The 19,259-nt window shown below is 42.0% G+C and overlaps 1 protein-coding gene across 3 annotated transcripts in view; it reads left to right on the forward strand.

The window, feature by feature from the left end:
• LOC309541177 (solute carrier family 23 member 1-like) overlaps positions 1 to 18,383 on the forward strand; it is a 37,621-nt gene extending 19,238 nt beyond the window's left edge. For all 3 annotated transcript variants that reach the window (XM_082238655.1, XM_082238656.1, XM_082238657.1), the window contains exons 5-13: positions 5,000 to 5,159; positions 6,316 to 6,497; positions 7,627 to 7,747; positions 8,097 to 8,253; positions 9,120 to 9,373; positions 10,838 to 11,002; positions 12,906 to 13,014; positions 13,668 to 13,763; positions 15,252 to 18,383. In XM_082238655.1, the coding sequence (XP_082094781.1) occupies positions 5,000 to 5,159; positions 6,316 to 6,497; positions 7,627 to 7,747; positions 8,097 to 8,253; positions 9,120 to 9,373; positions 10,838 to 11,002; positions 12,906 to 13,014; positions 13,668 to 13,763; positions 15,252 to 15,517 (1,510 nt within the window). In that variant the 3' untranslated portion in view covers positions 15,518 to 18,383. The remainder of the gene's footprint in view (positions 1 to 4,999; positions 5,160 to 6,315; positions 6,498 to 7,626; positions 7,748 to 8,096; positions 8,254 to 9,119; positions 9,374 to 10,837; positions 11,003 to 12,905; positions 13,015 to 13,667; positions 13,764 to 15,251) is intronic.
• The last annotated feature ends 876 nt before the right edge of the window (positions 18,384 to 19,259 follow it).

The raw sequence follows: 19,259 nt of genomic DNA on the forward strand, positions 1-19,259 counted from the left end.
CTACTTTTAAATAATAATAATTGAGCAGTACAGTGAGTACTGCCCTAAAAGCTGTGTTGTCATATCACTGATAATTTGCTGGAACAAAGGAGCAACTGGATGAAGGGCCACAGTTCAGTGGGTAGCTCATGCTTTGGATTGGTAAGGCCACCCTTTCAATCCTGGACATTTCCAGGTAGGGCTGGAGAAAGACCTGTCTGAAACCCCAGAGAGCTGCCGCCTGTCAGCGTGTAGACAATACAGACCTAGATGATTAGTTGGTCTGACTCTGTATAAAGCGGCTGCCTTCAGTTCCAGCAGGAGCTGCACTTTGAGTACTGATAAGCTCTGGAGGCAAATAGATCTGTCCCTTCCTGCCTTTTAACAAATCACTTGACATTGTTTCCCAACCTGGTGCTTTCTAGATGATGGCTGGGGCTGATGGGGGTCCAAAATATCTGGAGGCCACCAAGTTGGAGAATAGTACTCTCTAGGCACTGTGGCATCATAGCACTTGAAGACTTGTGGATCAGTCAGGGATGAAGATTAGTCAGGGATGAAGGCAGCTCAGTCCAGATGGTTCCACCCACTCTCAAGCAGAGGCTGCTGCTGCTGCTGTCAGCACTGATATAGTAGGCAGGGTGGGGAGATTATCCTCTCTAGATTTATGAGCTCTTTCATTGGCAGGCCTAACCCTGATGGCTCAGTTCATTGGGAAACTAGACAGTTCACTAGACAGCCAAGTAGAAACCTTTTAAATTAGAATTAAGGTCAGGGATGGGGGACCTGTTGCCCTCCAGATGATGTTGGGTTCCATCAGGGATGATGGGAGTTGTAATCTGACAATGTCTGGAGGACCACAAGTTCACCTTCTCTGATTTTGGCACAGTAAATATCGCCAATACTGCAAGCTCAGATGCAACATAAGTCACTTCGACCTGGTCTAAAGCTCTTCATTTCAATAGGGATTTTATTGTTTATTTTTTTAAAAAAATTGTATTTATATCCTGGCCTTTCTCCAAGGAGCTGAGATTGGTAGTTCCACATAGTGGTTATTCATTTTAACCTTGTAAGGGTAGGTTAAGCTAGGAAATGGTCATCCAGTGAACTTGATGGCTAAGCTAAATTACGCCACATATTGGCATTCGTTGTAATTAAAGAAGAAAGAACTCACAGTTCCAGAAGGTTCCGAAGCCATGATTTACAGCTCTGAAACACACAAAGCAAGGCGCCTTCCTGTTGGCTTCAGTTGTCTTAGCCCACTGACATTTTTTAGACATAATAATGATATCTTTCAATATAATGGAAGGTTACCAATGAAACAGGAGCTTTTAAGGAATCTGTTTCCTCCACACCCAGATCACCTCTAGGAATGCCTCTGATGTAACCTCTGATCTGTGCAAGTTACTCTCTGATAGTCAGTGAGCTCAGGGGCATAATGGATGCTAATGAATGCCTCAGGTAGCAATATGCCTGTTACTATTTCCAGAAGAAATTAGTGAGCTGTAGCTCATAAAATAAAATATTAAAACGTCTTTGAAGTCTTGGGTACATACAGTGCAGTAACACTCCTTTATATACTGTACTTTGACTAGGCTTATTTCAATTGTGATGTCGTTGTGGAAAGGCCCACAGGCACTCCCAGGATGGCAAATATTAAATAACTTACCTCATAGAGCAGTGAAACAGCGGTAAATGACAATTAAGATGAAGGAGAAGCAGGCATGTCTATTTAGTTAATGCGTTTCTGCATTGCTGGATGTGCAGGAAAAGGCAATGTAAATATGGAAAGTGATGATAAAGGATTGTCTTGAAAAATCTGGTCATGCTTAGAGTCACCATGTTTGCCTTGGTCTTAGCTTCTCCTACAAAGTAGAAGATGTACTTTTTGGATGGGATTTCTTTGCAACATCCCAAATACTGGCTGCACTGGGGACGAGTTATTACTGTCCCTGCAAACCCATGCAAACATGGTGGCCAAAATACTTTATAGTCTTATAATTCAAATTTACTAGTGAGGTCAATGCTGGGTCTAAGGAAAGGCAAGAAATCGCCAAAACTTTGGATGCCACAGATCTCTGCCTCCATTCTTTGTACAAGCTCTTGAACTGTTCCTAGGTTAAAAGCATAGCCAGTGAACCACTGCAAAGATTGAGAAACCAAAATAGAGGGAGGTGTGAGAGGGAGCAGCTTATGACACCTGTGTAGCCCTGTTTCATGCTATATTTGGGGAAACAAATCATTGTTCCCCCAAAACAAAATATATTGGCTTGTGACTAGCAGCAGGAAAATGTGATAGCTCCCAAACGAAAGTGCTGCTGTTGGGGAAATATTGGAGTTCAGTACCATGTAGGTTCAGCCTGGACAGCCAGTAAAATCCAGGCTCCAATTGTGTCAGTTAACAAGACGTTTATTTAAGTGTCGCAAAGACAGCACAGCATAACCTCAACCAGCAAATAGTTGATGGGTGGCACCACCAACATGAAAAAAGCACAATCATTTATACACTTCTAAGCAAAGGGAGGCAAAGCAGCAGTGATGGTCATATATGACAGTACTTCCTTCTACAGTGGTACCTCTAGTTACATACGCTTCAGGTTACATACGCTTCAGGTTACAGACTCCGCTAACCCAGAAATATTACCTCAGGTTAAGAACTTTGCTTCAGGATGAGAACAGAAATCGTGCCCCAGTGGCGCGGCAGCATTGGGAGGCCCCATTAGCTAAAGTGGTGCTTCAGGTTAAGAACAGTTTCAGGTTAAGAACAGACCTCCAGAACGAATTAAGTACTTAACCCGAGGTAGCACTGTACTTGTTTAATCACAAGGCATATCAACCTTCTTATCTTTCCCTTCTTCCTTTGCCCTTAACGGTTAAAGCAATAGCTCCTGTGGTACATGTTGTTCTGTCCTTCTCTCATGATTTACTTGCAGACACGGCCGTGACATTCCAACCTTCACTTGCCCAGCCCTCCTCACACACATTTCCAATGTTTAATTTTACTATATCTATAATTCCCATGACACTGTCTTGAAGGTAGACCAGTGGATACAGTGCAACAGCAATCAGCTGTACAAGTTACCATGCTCTAAGCGGCTAGTACAGGAAGACTCTTGTTCTTGCCATACTAAAGATCCGGAAGAAAGAGAAAAGCATAGAACCAGTTTTCTACCTTGGATTCCAAGGAATTGGCATTTGCATAGAAGAAGGAAGGGAATGCTTGGTCCTTTGTCTGCTAATCATCACTTTTTCTTCCGAAACTTCCTTCCTCAGCTGCTTTTGCAGCCCTGGACACACTATATGTATGTGTTTGAGATGAAGGGTGATATGGGTGAAAGGGGAATTTTTTTAGGGGAGAGCCACTGGGAAGTGAAGGCTTAAGCCAGGGGTCAGCAAACTTTTTCAGCAGGAGGCCAGTCCACAGTCCCTCAGACCTTGTGGGGGAGCTGGACTATATTTTGAAGAAAAAATGAACAAATTCCTATGCCCCACAAATAACCCAGAGATGCATTTTAAGTAAAAGGACACATTCTACTCATGTAAAAACATGCTGATTCCCAGACCGTCCGTGGGACAGATTTAGAAGGTGATTGGGCTGGATCCAGCCCCCGGGCCTTAGCTTGCCTACCCATGGCTTAAGCACTGTGCAAATGGCCTTCTCCCTAAGGGTGCCTTAAATGGCAGAACTGACTGCCAAGGCTTCACTGCACATGGTTCTTGTTGGGTAACATGTAATCTGCGCCTCATACTGGAGTTTACCCTGATATAAGCAAGTGTAAGTACCTGCTGCCTGCCTGCAAACTCCAAGGCCATCTACAGAGTGGGGCATAAGGGGAGCCTGCAGGTATAATTGCAGCCATTGTTACCTGCAGGAATACTTTGTGGCACCTGTTTGTGTTGCAGAATGAACACGTGTGTGTTATTTTTTATGTGATAATGTATATTCCCTCCCACCCCACTTTTCTGTTGCATTGATGTTTTTTGTTAGGGCATCGATCCTGTTTGTTTCAATACAAATATGATCCTATTGGTTTCAATACAATACGTAGGAACTGAGCAGCAAAGGAATGTCCTGAGGAACAGGTAGTACGGGAGCACCCTCTTCTGAAGAGCTCATGGATTGCATATTTCTTGTTGTTGTCATCTAGGCTGGAGTCCTTATGGACCCCACTTTCTTCCACCTTGCATCATATTTTTCTTTACAGTACAGCCTTTCTATGTTTTTCTTGACTACTATGGAAATCTGGCCTTCTTTCCTGCTCCTCATTCATTCTTCTCTTCTCTTTCTCCTTCCCTTTCTCAGTTTCTCTCTAGTAGACAACTGGTGTTTGCTGGTGTGATCTTCCTTAGGTAAGGTCAACACGCTGGTTGAGAGCCAATGATCTTTTTGAGAACTGCTTTGGGTCTGTGGGCACAGCAGGAATTTTGAGACAGTGCAGCGGATTCCAGTCACAAAATGGCTGCTGAGGATGTGTGGCATAACACAAAATGGCTCCCATAGGGGACATGGCACAATACAAAATGACTGCCACATATAAAAATAGGGAGGGCTACAAAATGGCGCAGGCATGCCACCCCATCAGCCCTCCCCACAATCAATGGATAAAAAGGCTCCTATATCAACCATTGCTGCACTCTCTCTTTGCACCTCCCCTCTGCTCAGAATGGAAGAAAGAGTGGGTGCCCAAAGAAATGTAGGCCTGTTCAATACAGAACAGGTTGAGCTAGGACAAGCAAGAAGATGGAAGAAGAACAAGATGGACAGTCTTTGGTCCATTATGAATATTTATACTGAATCATTTACAAGGCGCTACTGGCAATACAGGCAGGCACACCGGCGCCTAGAAAGACCATGTTGACAAGCTTCTTCCATTTCTATGACAGCAGAGTTAACTAAAGGTCTTCAAATGTATTTTCTGTGGTTGTATTTGCATTGTTGTTTAGTCTGTTTTATCTACAAAAAACCTACAAAGTGCAACCCACTCATCAGTGCCATTCTTACCTCCAATCCCAAACACAGACTACCTATCCTGCAAGGAGGGACTTTTGCCTTCTTAACTCCAACGCTGGCCATGCTCTCTCTCCCCCAATGGAAGTGCCCAGAGTGGACCCAAAATTCCAGCTCATTGGATACTTCTTCTCCAGACTTTGTTGAGACCTGGCAAAAACGAATGCGAGAGGTAACCCACTGGGCATTCCATATATATGTGGGGGAATATCTTGAAGTTTGGTTCTGAATAGTAGGATATCCTACAAGTTTATGTAGCTTCTCCAATAGCTATGGAGAGGGTGATTTCACTTTTGCTTTCAATTCTTCTCTTGATCAGCCACAGGGAGATTATACTTTACTTGCTCTTTGACTGGGTCCATATGTTAGAGGACCAGTGTGGTTTCTATTCCCCATAGTTCCTTTCCATGGTCTTCCAACAGGGCCAGTGCCAAAGGTCAGCATGGTTGGGCACCTGCCAGTGGTCCACATCCTAGCAGGACTTGCTGCAGTGAGGAGGTAGATTCATTGAGTTGGGCATGCATGAAGGGTATCTTGCCCAAGGGCCCTCCAAAACCTGGAGATTTCCCTGTTCTCCAGTAATAATTAAAGTCTACAGTAGCATGGGAGATGTTGAGGACATGATTATGTCTCACATATCTAAAACTAACCAAGATGGCAGCTTAAATACTTAAACATTTTGTTATGGTAGAAATTTCAATGTCACTATTAAAAGCTGATGTGCAGGGAAAGAATCCACATTAAAATAAAATCAATGGAAAGTAAGAACATAATAAGAGCCTACTGGATCAGGCCAATGGACCATCTATTCCAGCATCCTCTTCTTACAGTGGCTTCCCAGATGCCCACGGAAACCTCCAGCAACTGGTATTTAGAATCATAACTGCCTCCAACCATGAAGGCAGGAGGAAGATAATCTAAAACTAACTTTTGCAGGAGGGGAATTTGAGGAACTGAGGTGGTGGTGAGAGAGGAAGTTATAGGCCTAATAGTCTGAGTAAAAGCTGACAAATTGCTGGGTTCAGATAACATCCACCTGAGAACTATCAAAGAACACAAATGTGCAATTGCTGATCCTCTAATATATGTAACTTGTGTCTCAGATCAGTCTCTGTACTTGAGGACTGGAAAGTAGCAATGGAACATCAATTTAAAAAAAAAAGATTGGGAAGGGGGCAGTCCTGGAAATTACAAGTCAGTTAGCTTACCACCTGTCCTGGGAAAACTGGTTGGAAGTATTATTAAAGATACAATAACCAAGCACATTGAAGGACAAAGCTTGCAGAAGTTTGTTTTTGAAATGTTTATTTTTTCTTTCTCTGTTTCAGTTGCAGGGAGCAATCATGGTAGCTTCCTGTTTCCAAATCTTTATTGGTTTTTCTGGTCTTATTGGATTTCTGTTGAGGTTCATTGGCCCTTTGACAATTGCCCCAACCATTTCCTTGGTGGCGCTGCCTCTCTTTGTCTCTGCAGGAGAAGAGGCAGGACAGCACTGGGGTATAGCAGCCGTGTAAGTTTTACCTCCCTTTAATACCAAGATGAATGTGATGCAAACAGAGAACATACACCCAGTGCTTTTTTCTGGGGCTATGCAAGGGTATGCATACCCCTAAACATTTTGTGAATCTTTGTACTTTTGTCTATTATTATTATTATTATTATTATTATTATTATTATTATTATTATTATTATTTATTATTATTCCATCAGTTAGATTCCACCCTATCTGTATCAACAAGCAAATGTAAAATAATCCATACCTGGGACGAAGTCACAGTTACTTGGAAACAATGCATCTTTACTGGGCAAAATAATGAAATTCCCAATTTCTGTTGTTAGTTCCATGCCTCATTTCAGTCACACTCCTGTCATGGCATGTGCTTTATGCTCACATGTAAATATATTCTTCAAGGCATTGAATAGGCTTGATCCTCTGATTTTTACAATGAGCTTTTCATCTGTTTCTAAGTGTGGAATACTAATAAGTGCACACCGCTTGAAACAAAGCTGCTTAAATCAACTGTTGTTTTGTTTTGTTTTTTTACCCTACTTTTCTGTCACAGGACACAAAGTGGCTTACAAGATTTACAAACACAATAAAACTAATGAAACATAACAATGCACAATAATCAGAAAATACAAATGCACGACATACACAACAGCAGATTAACAGTGCAATCCACTGCTTTGCATATCAGCTCAGAATGAAGTAAATTCCAATGAACTAAGTAAGGTCTGCTTGCATGTAAATATTAGGATCCCAACCTAAAATAGGTATTTTGGAAAACACAAAAATCCAGTCATGAGAACTTTGATATCAGATGCTTGTCTCTGTTTGTAGCTTGCACTGCGGTGTGTGGAATTTTGTAAGATGATTCAGGACAGTTGGTATCTCAGTAAATGAAGACGATCCCATACAATAGTGTAGAAAAAAACAGTGTAATAAACATGGTTGTGAAAAGTCAGTGTAGTAGGAACATTGTACTCCAATATCTGAATAAGTGCAATGCAAGCATACAAGTGGCACAAATGTTTGTATTTGTTCCTGTATAAATACTCTCTTAAGTTCTGAATCAGGACCTCCAAGTCAACATAAAACATAAACAATTTTTTCTTGACTTCTTTCTTTTCCACCTCAGAACCATGTTCCTCATAGTTCTGTTCTCTCAGTACCTGAAAAATGTCCCTGTTCCAGTGCCATCTTACAGCACAAGCAAGAGATGCCATTTCTCCAAGATCTACCTCTTCCAGATTTTCCCTGTGAGTTAACCCTTTTGAACTTTTGGTGACCAGATAGACCACAGCAGGTAGACTAAAATAAAACTAAAGCACCTAACGAATTGCATTGACTTCCACATGTTCGTTGGCAATGAAATAAGCCAGCTGTAGAGGAAGTTTGCCAGTTGTTTCGTGCTGTGTCTTACCAACTTGCCTTTATTTGAGTGGGGATTTGGTGGTTTTTGTTATGACTGAGTAGCTATACCACAACTACATTTCTTTGATGCTCTTTGCAAATGTAATGGGAAATACTGTTGGACTATACAACTTCTAGTCTGTAGGAGCGAGTCCTGCCACTAACAGAGATTCATTGTCTTCTGTAACTGATTAGGTGCTGTTTGGCCTCACACTTACTTGGCTTCTCTGTTTTATACTTACCACCACCAATGTGTTCCCTTCGGACCCACTCGCTTATGGCTACAAAGCTCGGACTGACAGCAAAGGGGATGTTCTTTCACAGGCTCCCTGGTTTCGGTTTCCTTACCCAGGTATTGTCATGCTGTAATGTTGCTGATTTTTTGCCTCCCCATTAGGAGTGAAAACATTAATCAACTGCTTGGTTCTCTTTATTAGTTGATTTCAGATTAATGTTAATATGGTCTTCTTCAGACAAAAGGCTTCATTGTTAACAGTACTGGTAACAGTCTATATGTATCTGTTGATTCTGCCAATGTTTTTAAGACTATGTTTCAAACAATAATTAGGTATTTATTATAGTGTGTGGGCATAGCCAGGTGCAATCAGCTATCCCCCTCCCCCAATCAAGTTAGTTAATTAATAAATAAAAATACTTAACTAAAAGTAGAAATTGTAGAAAGATCTGACAGATTTTTCTGAGCACTTGAGGTCAAAAGAAAGTAATTTAAAACAACCTTTTTTTGGGGGGGGAAAATTGGGAGCAGCAAGATTGTCTAGGAGTTGACTTGGAAGCAGGTAGAGGTGAATATGCAAGAACACAACTGACAGGACTGATCCTCATTCCAGGCACTTCTGATTTAGGCAACAGCCACTCTTCCATAGTGAGACATTGCACACAAATAGTCCATCCTTGGCGACAGCTTCCACTTGGGAAAATGTGAGGGACAACATGTTCAAGTTTGTACTTGAATGATTCACCATGTAATGACTGATATGTCAAGCAAGTTAAAGTAGCTTCCCATGTGGTGGTTATCGCCTGCGAAACAGTCCTAATTGTTGTCCTGTTAATAATTGTAATCAGCAAAATAACAGTTCCTTTGGCTCCAACGTTCGACAACGTCTCGAGAAGTTTTAGCTACTTATGCTGGTGAGCTTCACCAGCCTCAGATCCACAGTCTCAACATGGACACTTTGTTTTTGTGTTTGCGACACACAGGTCAATGGGGAGTTCCAACCATTAGCTTGGCTGGGATTTTTGGCATCATAGCTGGAGTGATCTCCTCCATGGTGGAGTCGGTAGGAGATTACTATGCCTGTGCTCGTTTATCTGGTGCGCCACCTCCTCCCAAGCATGCAATCAACCGTGGAATTGGAGTGGAGGGGATTGGCTGCCTTCTGGCGGGAGCCTGGGGGACAGGAAATGGCACCACTTCGTACAGTGAAAATGTGGGTGCTTTGGGGATCACTCGGGTAAGTCTGATTTCAGTACGATAAATTGAATTCCACTGCAGCAAAGTGCCAGCATTTTTGCAGAAGAGGCAGCCACACATGTGCTCTTAAAGCAGGCATTCCCAGCCTTCAGCCCTCCAGATGTTTTGGACTACAATTCCCATCATCCCTGACCCCTGGTCCTGTTAGTTAGGAATCATGGGAGTTGTAGGCCAAAACATCTGGAGGGCCGCAGGTTGGGGATGCCTGTCTTAAAACAAACATGGGCTATGCATGGATAGTATTTTCCCAACCGTTCTAATGCCAAGGAACTCTTTCCACATTAGGTTGTCTGCTGAGCAATAATGAGGGCATCTGCTGTGGAAATCCTGTGCTTTGCAGAGGATTCTGGGACATTTTCTAGAGTAAACCTTCAGTTTGTGTAGGGCATTGGCCAGGCCACACACACCGTTGGCACATCCAAAGTGAGAGCATAGCCTGAGAATCCCCCAATATACCCCTGGATCTGCACACTGCAGGAGGAGATCAGCAGCGGCGGGCAGGCTCAGCGCTCACATTGTGGTCTTTGTAAAAAGTGTAGCAAAGGGGAATGGAAGAAAAAGTTAATGGGGTTATGCGCCATCTTGCTGCCTTATGCTTGAGGCACTAGCACAAGCTCTGCTAAGCTTCTAAATGAGCATGTTTGCTGGATTGCTGTGCTGAAGAGTCCTTCCAAGCAGCCTGTTGCTCCGTGTAGACTTACCTCATTCAGAGGGTTAGCTTTTCTCTCTAATGAGCCACAACATTTTAGTCCTCTCCATGGTAGTATATTATCAGGAATCAAGTTGTGCAGTAATACGATTATCTTCAGAAAGTTTATTAATGTTCTATAGGTTATAGAAAGAACAAGGGTGAGGGGAACCTCTGCCCCACAGGTCTGTTTCCCACAAACCATGCCCACCTGATGCTATGTTTAATATCTGCTGTTGACATTTACAGCATTTTAAGGGAATATTGTTAACACCTCTTATAAGTATTTATTAATAGAACACGAAAAAACAAAGCATCTTTAACAGGAAAATCCATGGAACAACCAGAAAGGCTGTATTTCCATTGGTATAAAGAACACCTAGCTTGGCTATTGAGTCTTACTGTCATCTTATCTGATAATATGGCTATTATTATTAGTTATTACATTTATCAGAGCATTTACTCAGTAAGTCTCAAAGTGGCTTGACATGGTAAAATACAACATGTAAAAGCCATTTTAAACCTGGAAAAAATAAAACAGTGAACAATACTTAATAGTATGCTTATTCAGCAACATATTAATAAGGGCAAGGTCCTACCTTAAACCCTAAAAGGTGAGCACCGCTGTAGGAGGCAGCATGAGCTAATTAACCAATGCCCTACTGTCAGAACTGACAGAGCTCTGAAACATATCCATATCATTTTCTTTGTCCTTTTGTGGGGGCTTTTAATTTTCATCTGTTCTTCTCAACACAGGTCGGGAGTAGAATGGTCATTGTGGCTGGGGGCTGCGTTATGCTTTTGACTGGCATGTTTGGCAAGGTTGGAGCTATATTTGCCAGCATTCCAACTCCCATCATTGGAGGAATGTTTTTTGTGATGTTTGGCATCATCACGGCTGTGGGAGTTTCCAATTTACAGGTGAGAGTTTTGCTTCAAAAATCAATTTAATTCTGCATAGGTGAGGAGGAGCCATTTGTGCGCAGTTTCAGTTTCTCTGGAGATCCTCAGCTCTCAAATGCTAACCTGACATCCACACCAAACATTTTAAAGCACATGGCTCACCCCCCCTACAAATCCTGGGAACTGCAGTTTGTTAAGGCTGCTCAGGACTGTAGCTCTGTGAGGGGAAAACTACAGTTCCCACAATTCTTTGTGGGGTACGTGCTTTAAATGTATGGTGTGGGTGAGTTACTGTATCCTGCCTCTTAGCCTAAATATAGTCCACCAAGGCATTTTACATTAAAGAAAAGCATAATCTGTGACAGCTAAGAAATAATTAAATAGCACAGATTTCATATTTAATGTGTTTCAGGTAAGAAAGTTATCAAGGACCATTGCAGATGGGTAGCAAGATGTAATAAGTAGTTCTTCCTGTTTTGCATGGTTGGTGTGTCTACAGCTCAGATGATAGGCAAGGATTGCAAATTGTTAAGACTGCTAGTTGCACTGATGGGATAGTTACAATTTATGAAAGACAATGAATTGGGTTGTTAATAAGGGGATGGGAATTCACAAAATTTCAATTTTCGGTGAGATATATGCCAAGGATGGTTTTTCACTGTAAGTAGAGAAGCATTTCAGAAAGTTGAAGGAACCTGGTAACATGACCTTAAGATGAAGATGATTTGAGATCATTAACAAATCCAAAAGTGTCAATGAACTATGAGTTAACTTCTCTTAAAAAGTACAGGTGTGTTCAAACTGCAATATTTAATAGAAATAAAACAAAACTATTAAGTTTAAACATTAATGCTGCTTTTAAAAAATGGGATAAATCAGCAGGTTGAAATGTGTCCTAAAACCAAGGTGACATCTTTCTAACGGAATAGATTGCCTTTATCAACATCATTATCTGATAGAAAAGATTACAAGAGATTTTCTGAGCTGATAAAAGGTGAAGATTCTGTTGTTAGATAAAATTGCTATCGTAAAAAAGCATTATCAAAGGCTTTATCTTTGTTTGAAAATTATTCATTTTCTTTTTCACCAAGGATACTTACATATCTTATATGGAAAAGTAAACACCCTAGTGTAGCTTTAATTGCTTTATAGAAACCCAAAGAGACTGCTTGCCCAAACTTGTCTATTGTCAGATTAAATTAAGTCTAAAACAAATTAAAGCATTCTTCTTAGAACAGCACTGGAGCAATATCCAACTACTTCACTTATCATTGTCTTGGGTACCATAAAAGCATAAGTGTGCCATATTTCAGTTCTTTCATACCATCAATTTTCGAGTTGTGAAATATATTCAAGAATATATTGCCCTGAAATATTTATTATTACTATGTTATACAAATAGGCATGATTGGGGTGTGCTGGACACATCCTAATGTTTTTTTAAAAACCTGGGGATTCTGGTGAGGAAGTGAGAGCACAGAGTAGCAACCCAGCTCCCATGTCCCACCACTTCCAGAGACAGATGTAAGCAGAAACAGAAGTCTGCGACACCTGCTCAGGGACACTAATGAAAACCTTCAAGGGCACCATGGTGCCTGTGGGCACCCAGTTGGCAACTCCTGCCCTACTGTAACTCAGCGTGTAGCTAAGCCTAAGCATGTGCAACTGAAACCACCACATATTGCTTACCCGTTTTCCCTGGGCTCTCCTTATTCTGTTTCCCTTGTGTTGAATTTTAGAGTATAAGCCCTTTGGTGCATGGACTTGCCCTCTTATACTCAGTAAAGCACTATGCACACAGATGGAATAACAAAGAATCAACAATGCTGTGTTGTCTACATACCAAAAATAGCTGGTGAAATTAATGGATATTGTGGTATCCATTTGTTTTCCCTCTAAAGACCATCTCCTCTTTATTCAGTATACAGATATGAACTCTTCAAGAAACCTTTTCATTTTTGGGTTTTCTATATTTGCGGGTCTGACGGTTCCATTCTGGGTGCAGAAAAATTCAGAACTGGTGGAAACAGGTGAATGTTGTTTTATTATATTTTGTTTTTTGCCTGATGTCAACAGAAAATGAATTAGAAATGCCAACAGGAGGACAGGGTAACACGCTCATCCCTCACCCCATGAAGGGTTTAGAACACTTGAACGAGGTTTATGATAGCATTCTATCTTGTGTTTATAGTTAGTATCACTATTAGAGTTTCTGAAGAGAAAGCTGGACAAGTATCTTCTTCGATATGGTTAGTTGTGTTGATTCTAAATAGTGAAGATACTTGGATCAATGCCTGCTGTTTTGGTAATTTGCATTGTACAACAAAAGGCTGTAGTTCAAAGCACAGTCTTTATATTATCAGATATGGGAGATTTAGCAACATGAGATGGATATCTATATTTTGAGGGCTGATGCGCTTGAGTTGCAGAGTTGAGAATGTGGATTGAGTACAGGGTGATGTTTGCAATTATGTGATAGCTTCCCTGTTGTGCCCAGTTCCAGGGCATCTGTCTGTTAAACAGAATATTGTTTGTTGGACAGAATATTGAGGTAAATATACACTTTTGAACCCAGAATGAAAACAACACTTTAAAAAAACGACTTCCATCATGAGCTGTAGGGACTTGTTGGGGTTTCTCATTTGTTTGGATTGTTTGCTTGACAAGTGGATTCTGTTTCTAGGAATTCAACAACTGGACCAAGTAATCAATGTGCTGCTCACCACAGGCATGTTTGTTGGGGGGTTCCTGGGCTTTATCCTCGATAACACTATTCCAGGTAGGAATTACAATAATATCCCAGCTTCCTTGACTATATTCTAGTGTTCATTGCAAATGCGCAGTTGCACAGGTATGACTGCCTTTGGTTGCCAGAGTTTTGGGGCCCCAGGTCATTTTCAGAATAAATCTGAGATCCAGTCCTGATGGCTTTAAAAACACAGAGATCTTTAGCTTTCTAGCCACTGCCTCTGAATCAGCAACACTGGAGCTCTTAAAACATTAGCTCAACAGAGGAGAACCTGTTTTTCCACGAGAGGCTCTGATGTGGCTGGGTCATGTTTAAACCACATGCAGGCATAGGCCCTGACCACTGAGGCAACAACACACTGGGAGCAGAGCGCTAATTCCTTGGGGGAAACTAATCATGCAGTTGGCTTCCCAATGCTTGGTTGGGTCATTTAAAAGTTACCCTACAAGAGAGCAGCTCTCAACACAGCTGGAGTAAAATTTAAAGGAGCCAATTCCAGGTTTGACTTTTGTGTGGTCATGGGGCGTCCATCGTTAGGGCAATCAATCCCTGTCCTCTGGCCCCTGGAGGAACAATATTCCACAGTTTTCAAGCTTTCATATATATTTTTAAGAGTAAGTTTCTAGCATTTGTAGAACATGAGAGAGGAGGTAAAATGGACAGGTATTTTTGTGACCAACTAACCTGCTTTCAGCGTCTTATTTGGCCACTGCCACCCCACCCAGACAACTTTCTGTAGTGGATCATGAATGTCGACAGTAGCCGTGAGGGTGGGGAGTATCCTAGAGCAATGCTATGCCAGGGGCATTGTGGGAAATTAAAATGGCAGCTCTACTCAGCCACCTGGTGCCTCTCAGATCACTAGTCTGGGGAGAAAATGTTAGAGGGGGCCCATGGCGGGAAACATTGGCAGGCCTTCCAGGCTTTTGCAGCTGTGTAGCTGCACCTGTGTCAGGTGCTGTGCTGTCCCTGAAAGCACTCTGCTGATTCAGTACAATTGTCCTCAGCATTTTGATTTGAGGAGGCCGAGGGTGTGGCCGCTACACAGATTGGGATCAGGGAGGTTTCTTTTTCGAGCAAGCCTTGTGGGTTCTGAGGGCAAAACTGCACTCAAGTTTTGCTTTTTGTAGCAGAAAGTCACAGTCAAAACCACTTTACAGGTTTATAATGGCAATTAGCATGACAGAGCTGTGTTTATAATATATTCAGTGTACTTCAGTCATTACACGGTGCCTTGCATTTTACCCATATTCAAAAAGAGTGTGAGAGTTACATTCCTGACGCTTTTCATATTTTTGTTATAACTGGGAAGTTGTCTTGCAAGAACTGATGCTAATTGTGAATGGCTTCTATTTTTTATTATACTCCAAAATGACTGTTGTGTTTGTGTTTATGTGAGATTCATACTTTTTGTGGCACGAGAGGCTGATGCTTAGCGATGACACGAAATTGCTTTGTTATTCTATAGGATGCCTTTTACTATTAGTCTCTGCTAACTATTCTGTTTTCCTTTGGTAGGGAGCTTGGAAGAGCGGGGACTCCTGGCATGGAAAGAGGGTTATAAGGAGGAATCTGACGATACTGTGAACACCTCGGACGTCTATGATCTACCTTTTGGAATAGGTTCTAAGTTCTGTGCTGCTGACTGGTTTCAGTACCTCCCAATGTGCCCAAAGCGGCCAGCCAGAAACAATGCAAAGGAGCGCAATAATTATGCACAGGAGAACAAAAGCAAATTTAATTCAGAAAAGGACACAGAAATAAACATCGACACGAGAATATAAGACTGCATCAGTAAACAAACTTAACTTGCTAAGCCATTGAAGCAACATCTTCCTTTTTTCTGGTTTCTTATCAACGAGATTGTGGCTGTAGCAAGAGACTAAGTTCTGGCAAACGACTCCATAATTTGCCACCAATGCAAATTGGCCATGTGTGCCAATTTCTCTGCTGCGAGAATACAGTACCAGTTTGAGGGATAGCCTGGCTAGAGAGCCCAGCAGCACCCAAGACAAGAATTTGTTTTCCTTTCTACCGTGGGAAACTCTTTTCCTGAAAATTGAATCCGTGGTTCTTGAGTTTCTGAGTAACTAGGCAAGCTAGTTCCAAGGAGCAAAGCTGCTGTCCTAGGCTTCCTTAAATCCAGCCTCAGCTTTTGTCTCTGATCATGCGCAGTTGGCCAGACTGCTTAATGTGTGTGTCACAATACTTTGTTGCTCCCACACCTTTTCGTCTTCGGCTTTGTTGAGTCCATAAGTATGGGGAACCTGTGGGCCGTCAAATGTTGTTGGACTCCATTAGCCTTAGCTCAACATGGCCAGTGGTCAGTAACGTCGGGAGCTGTAGCTCAACAACACCTGTGTTGTTTGCTACAATAGGCTCCTGAATTAAACTGGGGCTTCCCAAGTCTATAAAATAGTTCTAAGCTGCTTTTAGGCTTTCATGGAAGTCAGTGACTTCCATGTGAGAAGCCACCCAGAACAAGATATGCTTGATCTTGATTATATTCATAAAATGTTGTACTTTGTATTTTAAATCTATTCTAAAGGAAGGATTCAATAAACTTTCCTCAGGGATGGACTCTTGATCATCTTCCTGTGTGTATATAACAAGAGACCTCTTAGGTTTACTGTTGGCATTATCCCAAAGGGCCTTCTAAGACACACAAAGCTTTAATTGTGGTAGACTAAGACTAGGGCATTCACATTCACCTTTTTTGAAAAAAACTTTTGAAAAGCCAAGTTTCATTCTGGCTACTACTGGCATGACTCTCCTATACAGTGCTGATGCCCAAATAAAACTCTGTGCCTCTGCGAAATTCTTAGGGCCGTTCTCTATTTTTGTTTTTGTAGAAATTCTCCTTGCTCAAAATATGCCCCAAATACATATCTGGTATTTTTAGGCCAGACAGGATGAATTTCCTTTACACTTATGTGTTGTTTCTTTCCATTTCTGCCTATCTGTTCATACTGCAGAGCTCTTTTGCCGTTGCCTCCTATCTGTGCACAGCTCTCCATTTCCACTTTGCTGATTCTTCCTTATTTTCTCCCCATGTTCAGGCTTTCACGATCCCACCTACACTCACTTGGTATTTACCTGAAAACACTGTGCAGTTTACTGGGCAAGAGCTGTACACAAATTATCCTACACCTGAGCCGCAGACAAAAGTATTTTAATTGCTCTTTTGACAAAAGGGTTTGTTTGTTAGTCACAAGCCTGCACTGTGCGTGCCCCATTCTTCTCCCACTGTGTGGTGGTGTCTGATAAGCGATAACATCAGCATGGGCTGTGACTGAGTAAGTTTCCTGCCTACCTTTCTATCCTTTGCTCTTACATGGGTGTTTTTATGTGGTTTCTCAGTATCAGCCACTTAAGATGCCCTACACAAGGTCTTACGTAAGATTGTATTTGTAATGATATACTCTTGCTCCATGTGTTCAGTTGTCCTGACTCTGCCATGGGATTTTGCTTACATATGCTTAGTTCAGGGGTGGCTGAATTTGTGGCCCTCCAATTGTTATTGAACCACAATGCCTATAAACCATTGGCTGATGGGAAACTGCAGGTGTGGATTTTCTGGTCTGCTCCAGGAACAGCAGATGCAATCTGTCAGCTCAGCTGGAGGATGGAAGAAAGGATTCCGTTCTACCACATGCAGAACAGATACATGAAGTCCCTACTGCTTACAAGGCTAGCTGCTGTATGTGTGCATTTTTGAATGAGGGCCACCAGTCACATATGGATCAGAAGCTCCCATTCTACACAGTAAGCCAGTTGGTTACATAGTTTTTTTTAAAATAACTGTACCTCTTAAAATCAACCCAGCAGCAAATTTTGAACACTTATTTTTTAATAGAAGTATTTGCAAAACACCTCAGGTGGCAAATAAAAGCATCTTAGGTACGGCACTCATCCTCTCTTGCGCACAAGACAAAACCTTGGCTCCCGAGTTGTCCTTCCATTCTTGTAAGGGGGTGGGAGAGAGTGGTTTCTGTCAAAGCCGCCTCCATCGACAGCCCTCTGTACCGAAGTCCAGGCCATTTTCAAGGGTCTAGCAATCCTAAGGAGCAGATCTGGGGGGGGGGGGAGGAGAGGCAGGAAAGCATGGAGGTGCAGGAGGGCAGCTGCCCCCCATAATTAAAATCAATACAAATTGGAGGTTCTGCCCCCTCAACAGCCTGCCTGCCCCACAAAAATTCTGGCTATGCCCATGCAGGAAAGCCTTGTTCTGTGAACATGAACTCTGCTCTATTCTTGGGAAGCTAGGACTCAAGTCATCATTTCTCCCAAGATGGCATCTGCTGTGCACATTATCTAAATTTTGAAGACAAGCATTTTTCTTCAAAGAGATTATTTTATCCTATGTTAGTGTGTGCAGATTTAACCAACCGTGCAATTAAGAGATTAGAACTTAATTGGACAACACTTTTTACCACTTAAAACCACTTTTTGTATAAAACACTGTGGGTGAAGTGTTAACCCTCTATTCACAAGCTCTACCCCACTAAATGTGTGTGCTTTTAATTTCACCTTCTCAATGTGCCGTTAAAACGGATTATCCTATATTGTGGATTTGACAATCTTGTATGAAAAAAACGCTCTGTACACAAGCAAACTCTGTACTGAAAAATAAATAAATCATGATTATTATTTTTTGTTAAAGCGTTTTTACTTGGCAGAAACCATCCCATATTTTGCGGTCTTCCTAATGGAGACGAGTGCCCTTTGGATGTCCCTGAACTACCACCATCCCTGACATTTGCAGATATTGATAGCAGCTGGTTGTCAAATATTGCTTCTTTGCTGAAATCAGGCAGCATATTCACTGCAGCATGCATACATGTGTAGGAAATTTGCTGCCTCCCTGAGGCTGTGTTCACACTCCTGCTTACTGCATATATATCCTGTACTTGGCTGTAAGATGCTGCAGTTTAATGCGTTGCCTAATTTGTCTCTACTCAACGTGTGAACACATCCCCAGCCGTCAACACCCCTGGTGTGTGCACTAGCACAAAACAAGCTGAAGTCGCATTGATGTGAGAGTTAAGAGCACTCTGCCCTCCTGTGGTTTCCAGCAACTGGTATTACTGCCTCTGTGGGGGCACAGCACAGCCATCATGGCTAGTAGCCATCCATAGCAGATCCTCCACGAATTAAAGTCATCTGAGTTGGTAGCCATCCCTGCCTCCTGTGGGAGTTCCATATTTTTGCTATGCACTGTGTGAAGAAGTGCTTTATCTGTCCTGAATCTTCCAATATTGGCTGTCCCCAAATTCCAGTGTTTTGAGGAGAAAAACTTTTCTCTAGCCATTTTCCCCACGCCACCCACAATCTTACCAGCTTCTGTCATGCTACCTGTTACTACTTTTTCTCTAAACTAAAAAGTCCCAAATGCTGCAACCTTTCTCCAGAGGGGAGTTGTTCCACCGCCCTATATGCTATGAGTAGAAATGGTGGCTATTTCTTCCCAACCTGTCTTGTTTTGCACTTCTCAGCACCAAATTTCAGACGGACTTATTTTTTAAA

The sequence above is a fragment of the Podarcis vaucheri genome (genome assembly GCF_965113315.1).
Source record: "Podarcis vaucheri genome assembly, chromosome: 10".
Taxonomy (NCBI): domain Eukaryota; kingdom Metazoa; phylum Chordata; class Lepidosauria; order Squamata; family Lacertidae; genus Podarcis; species Podarcis vaucheri.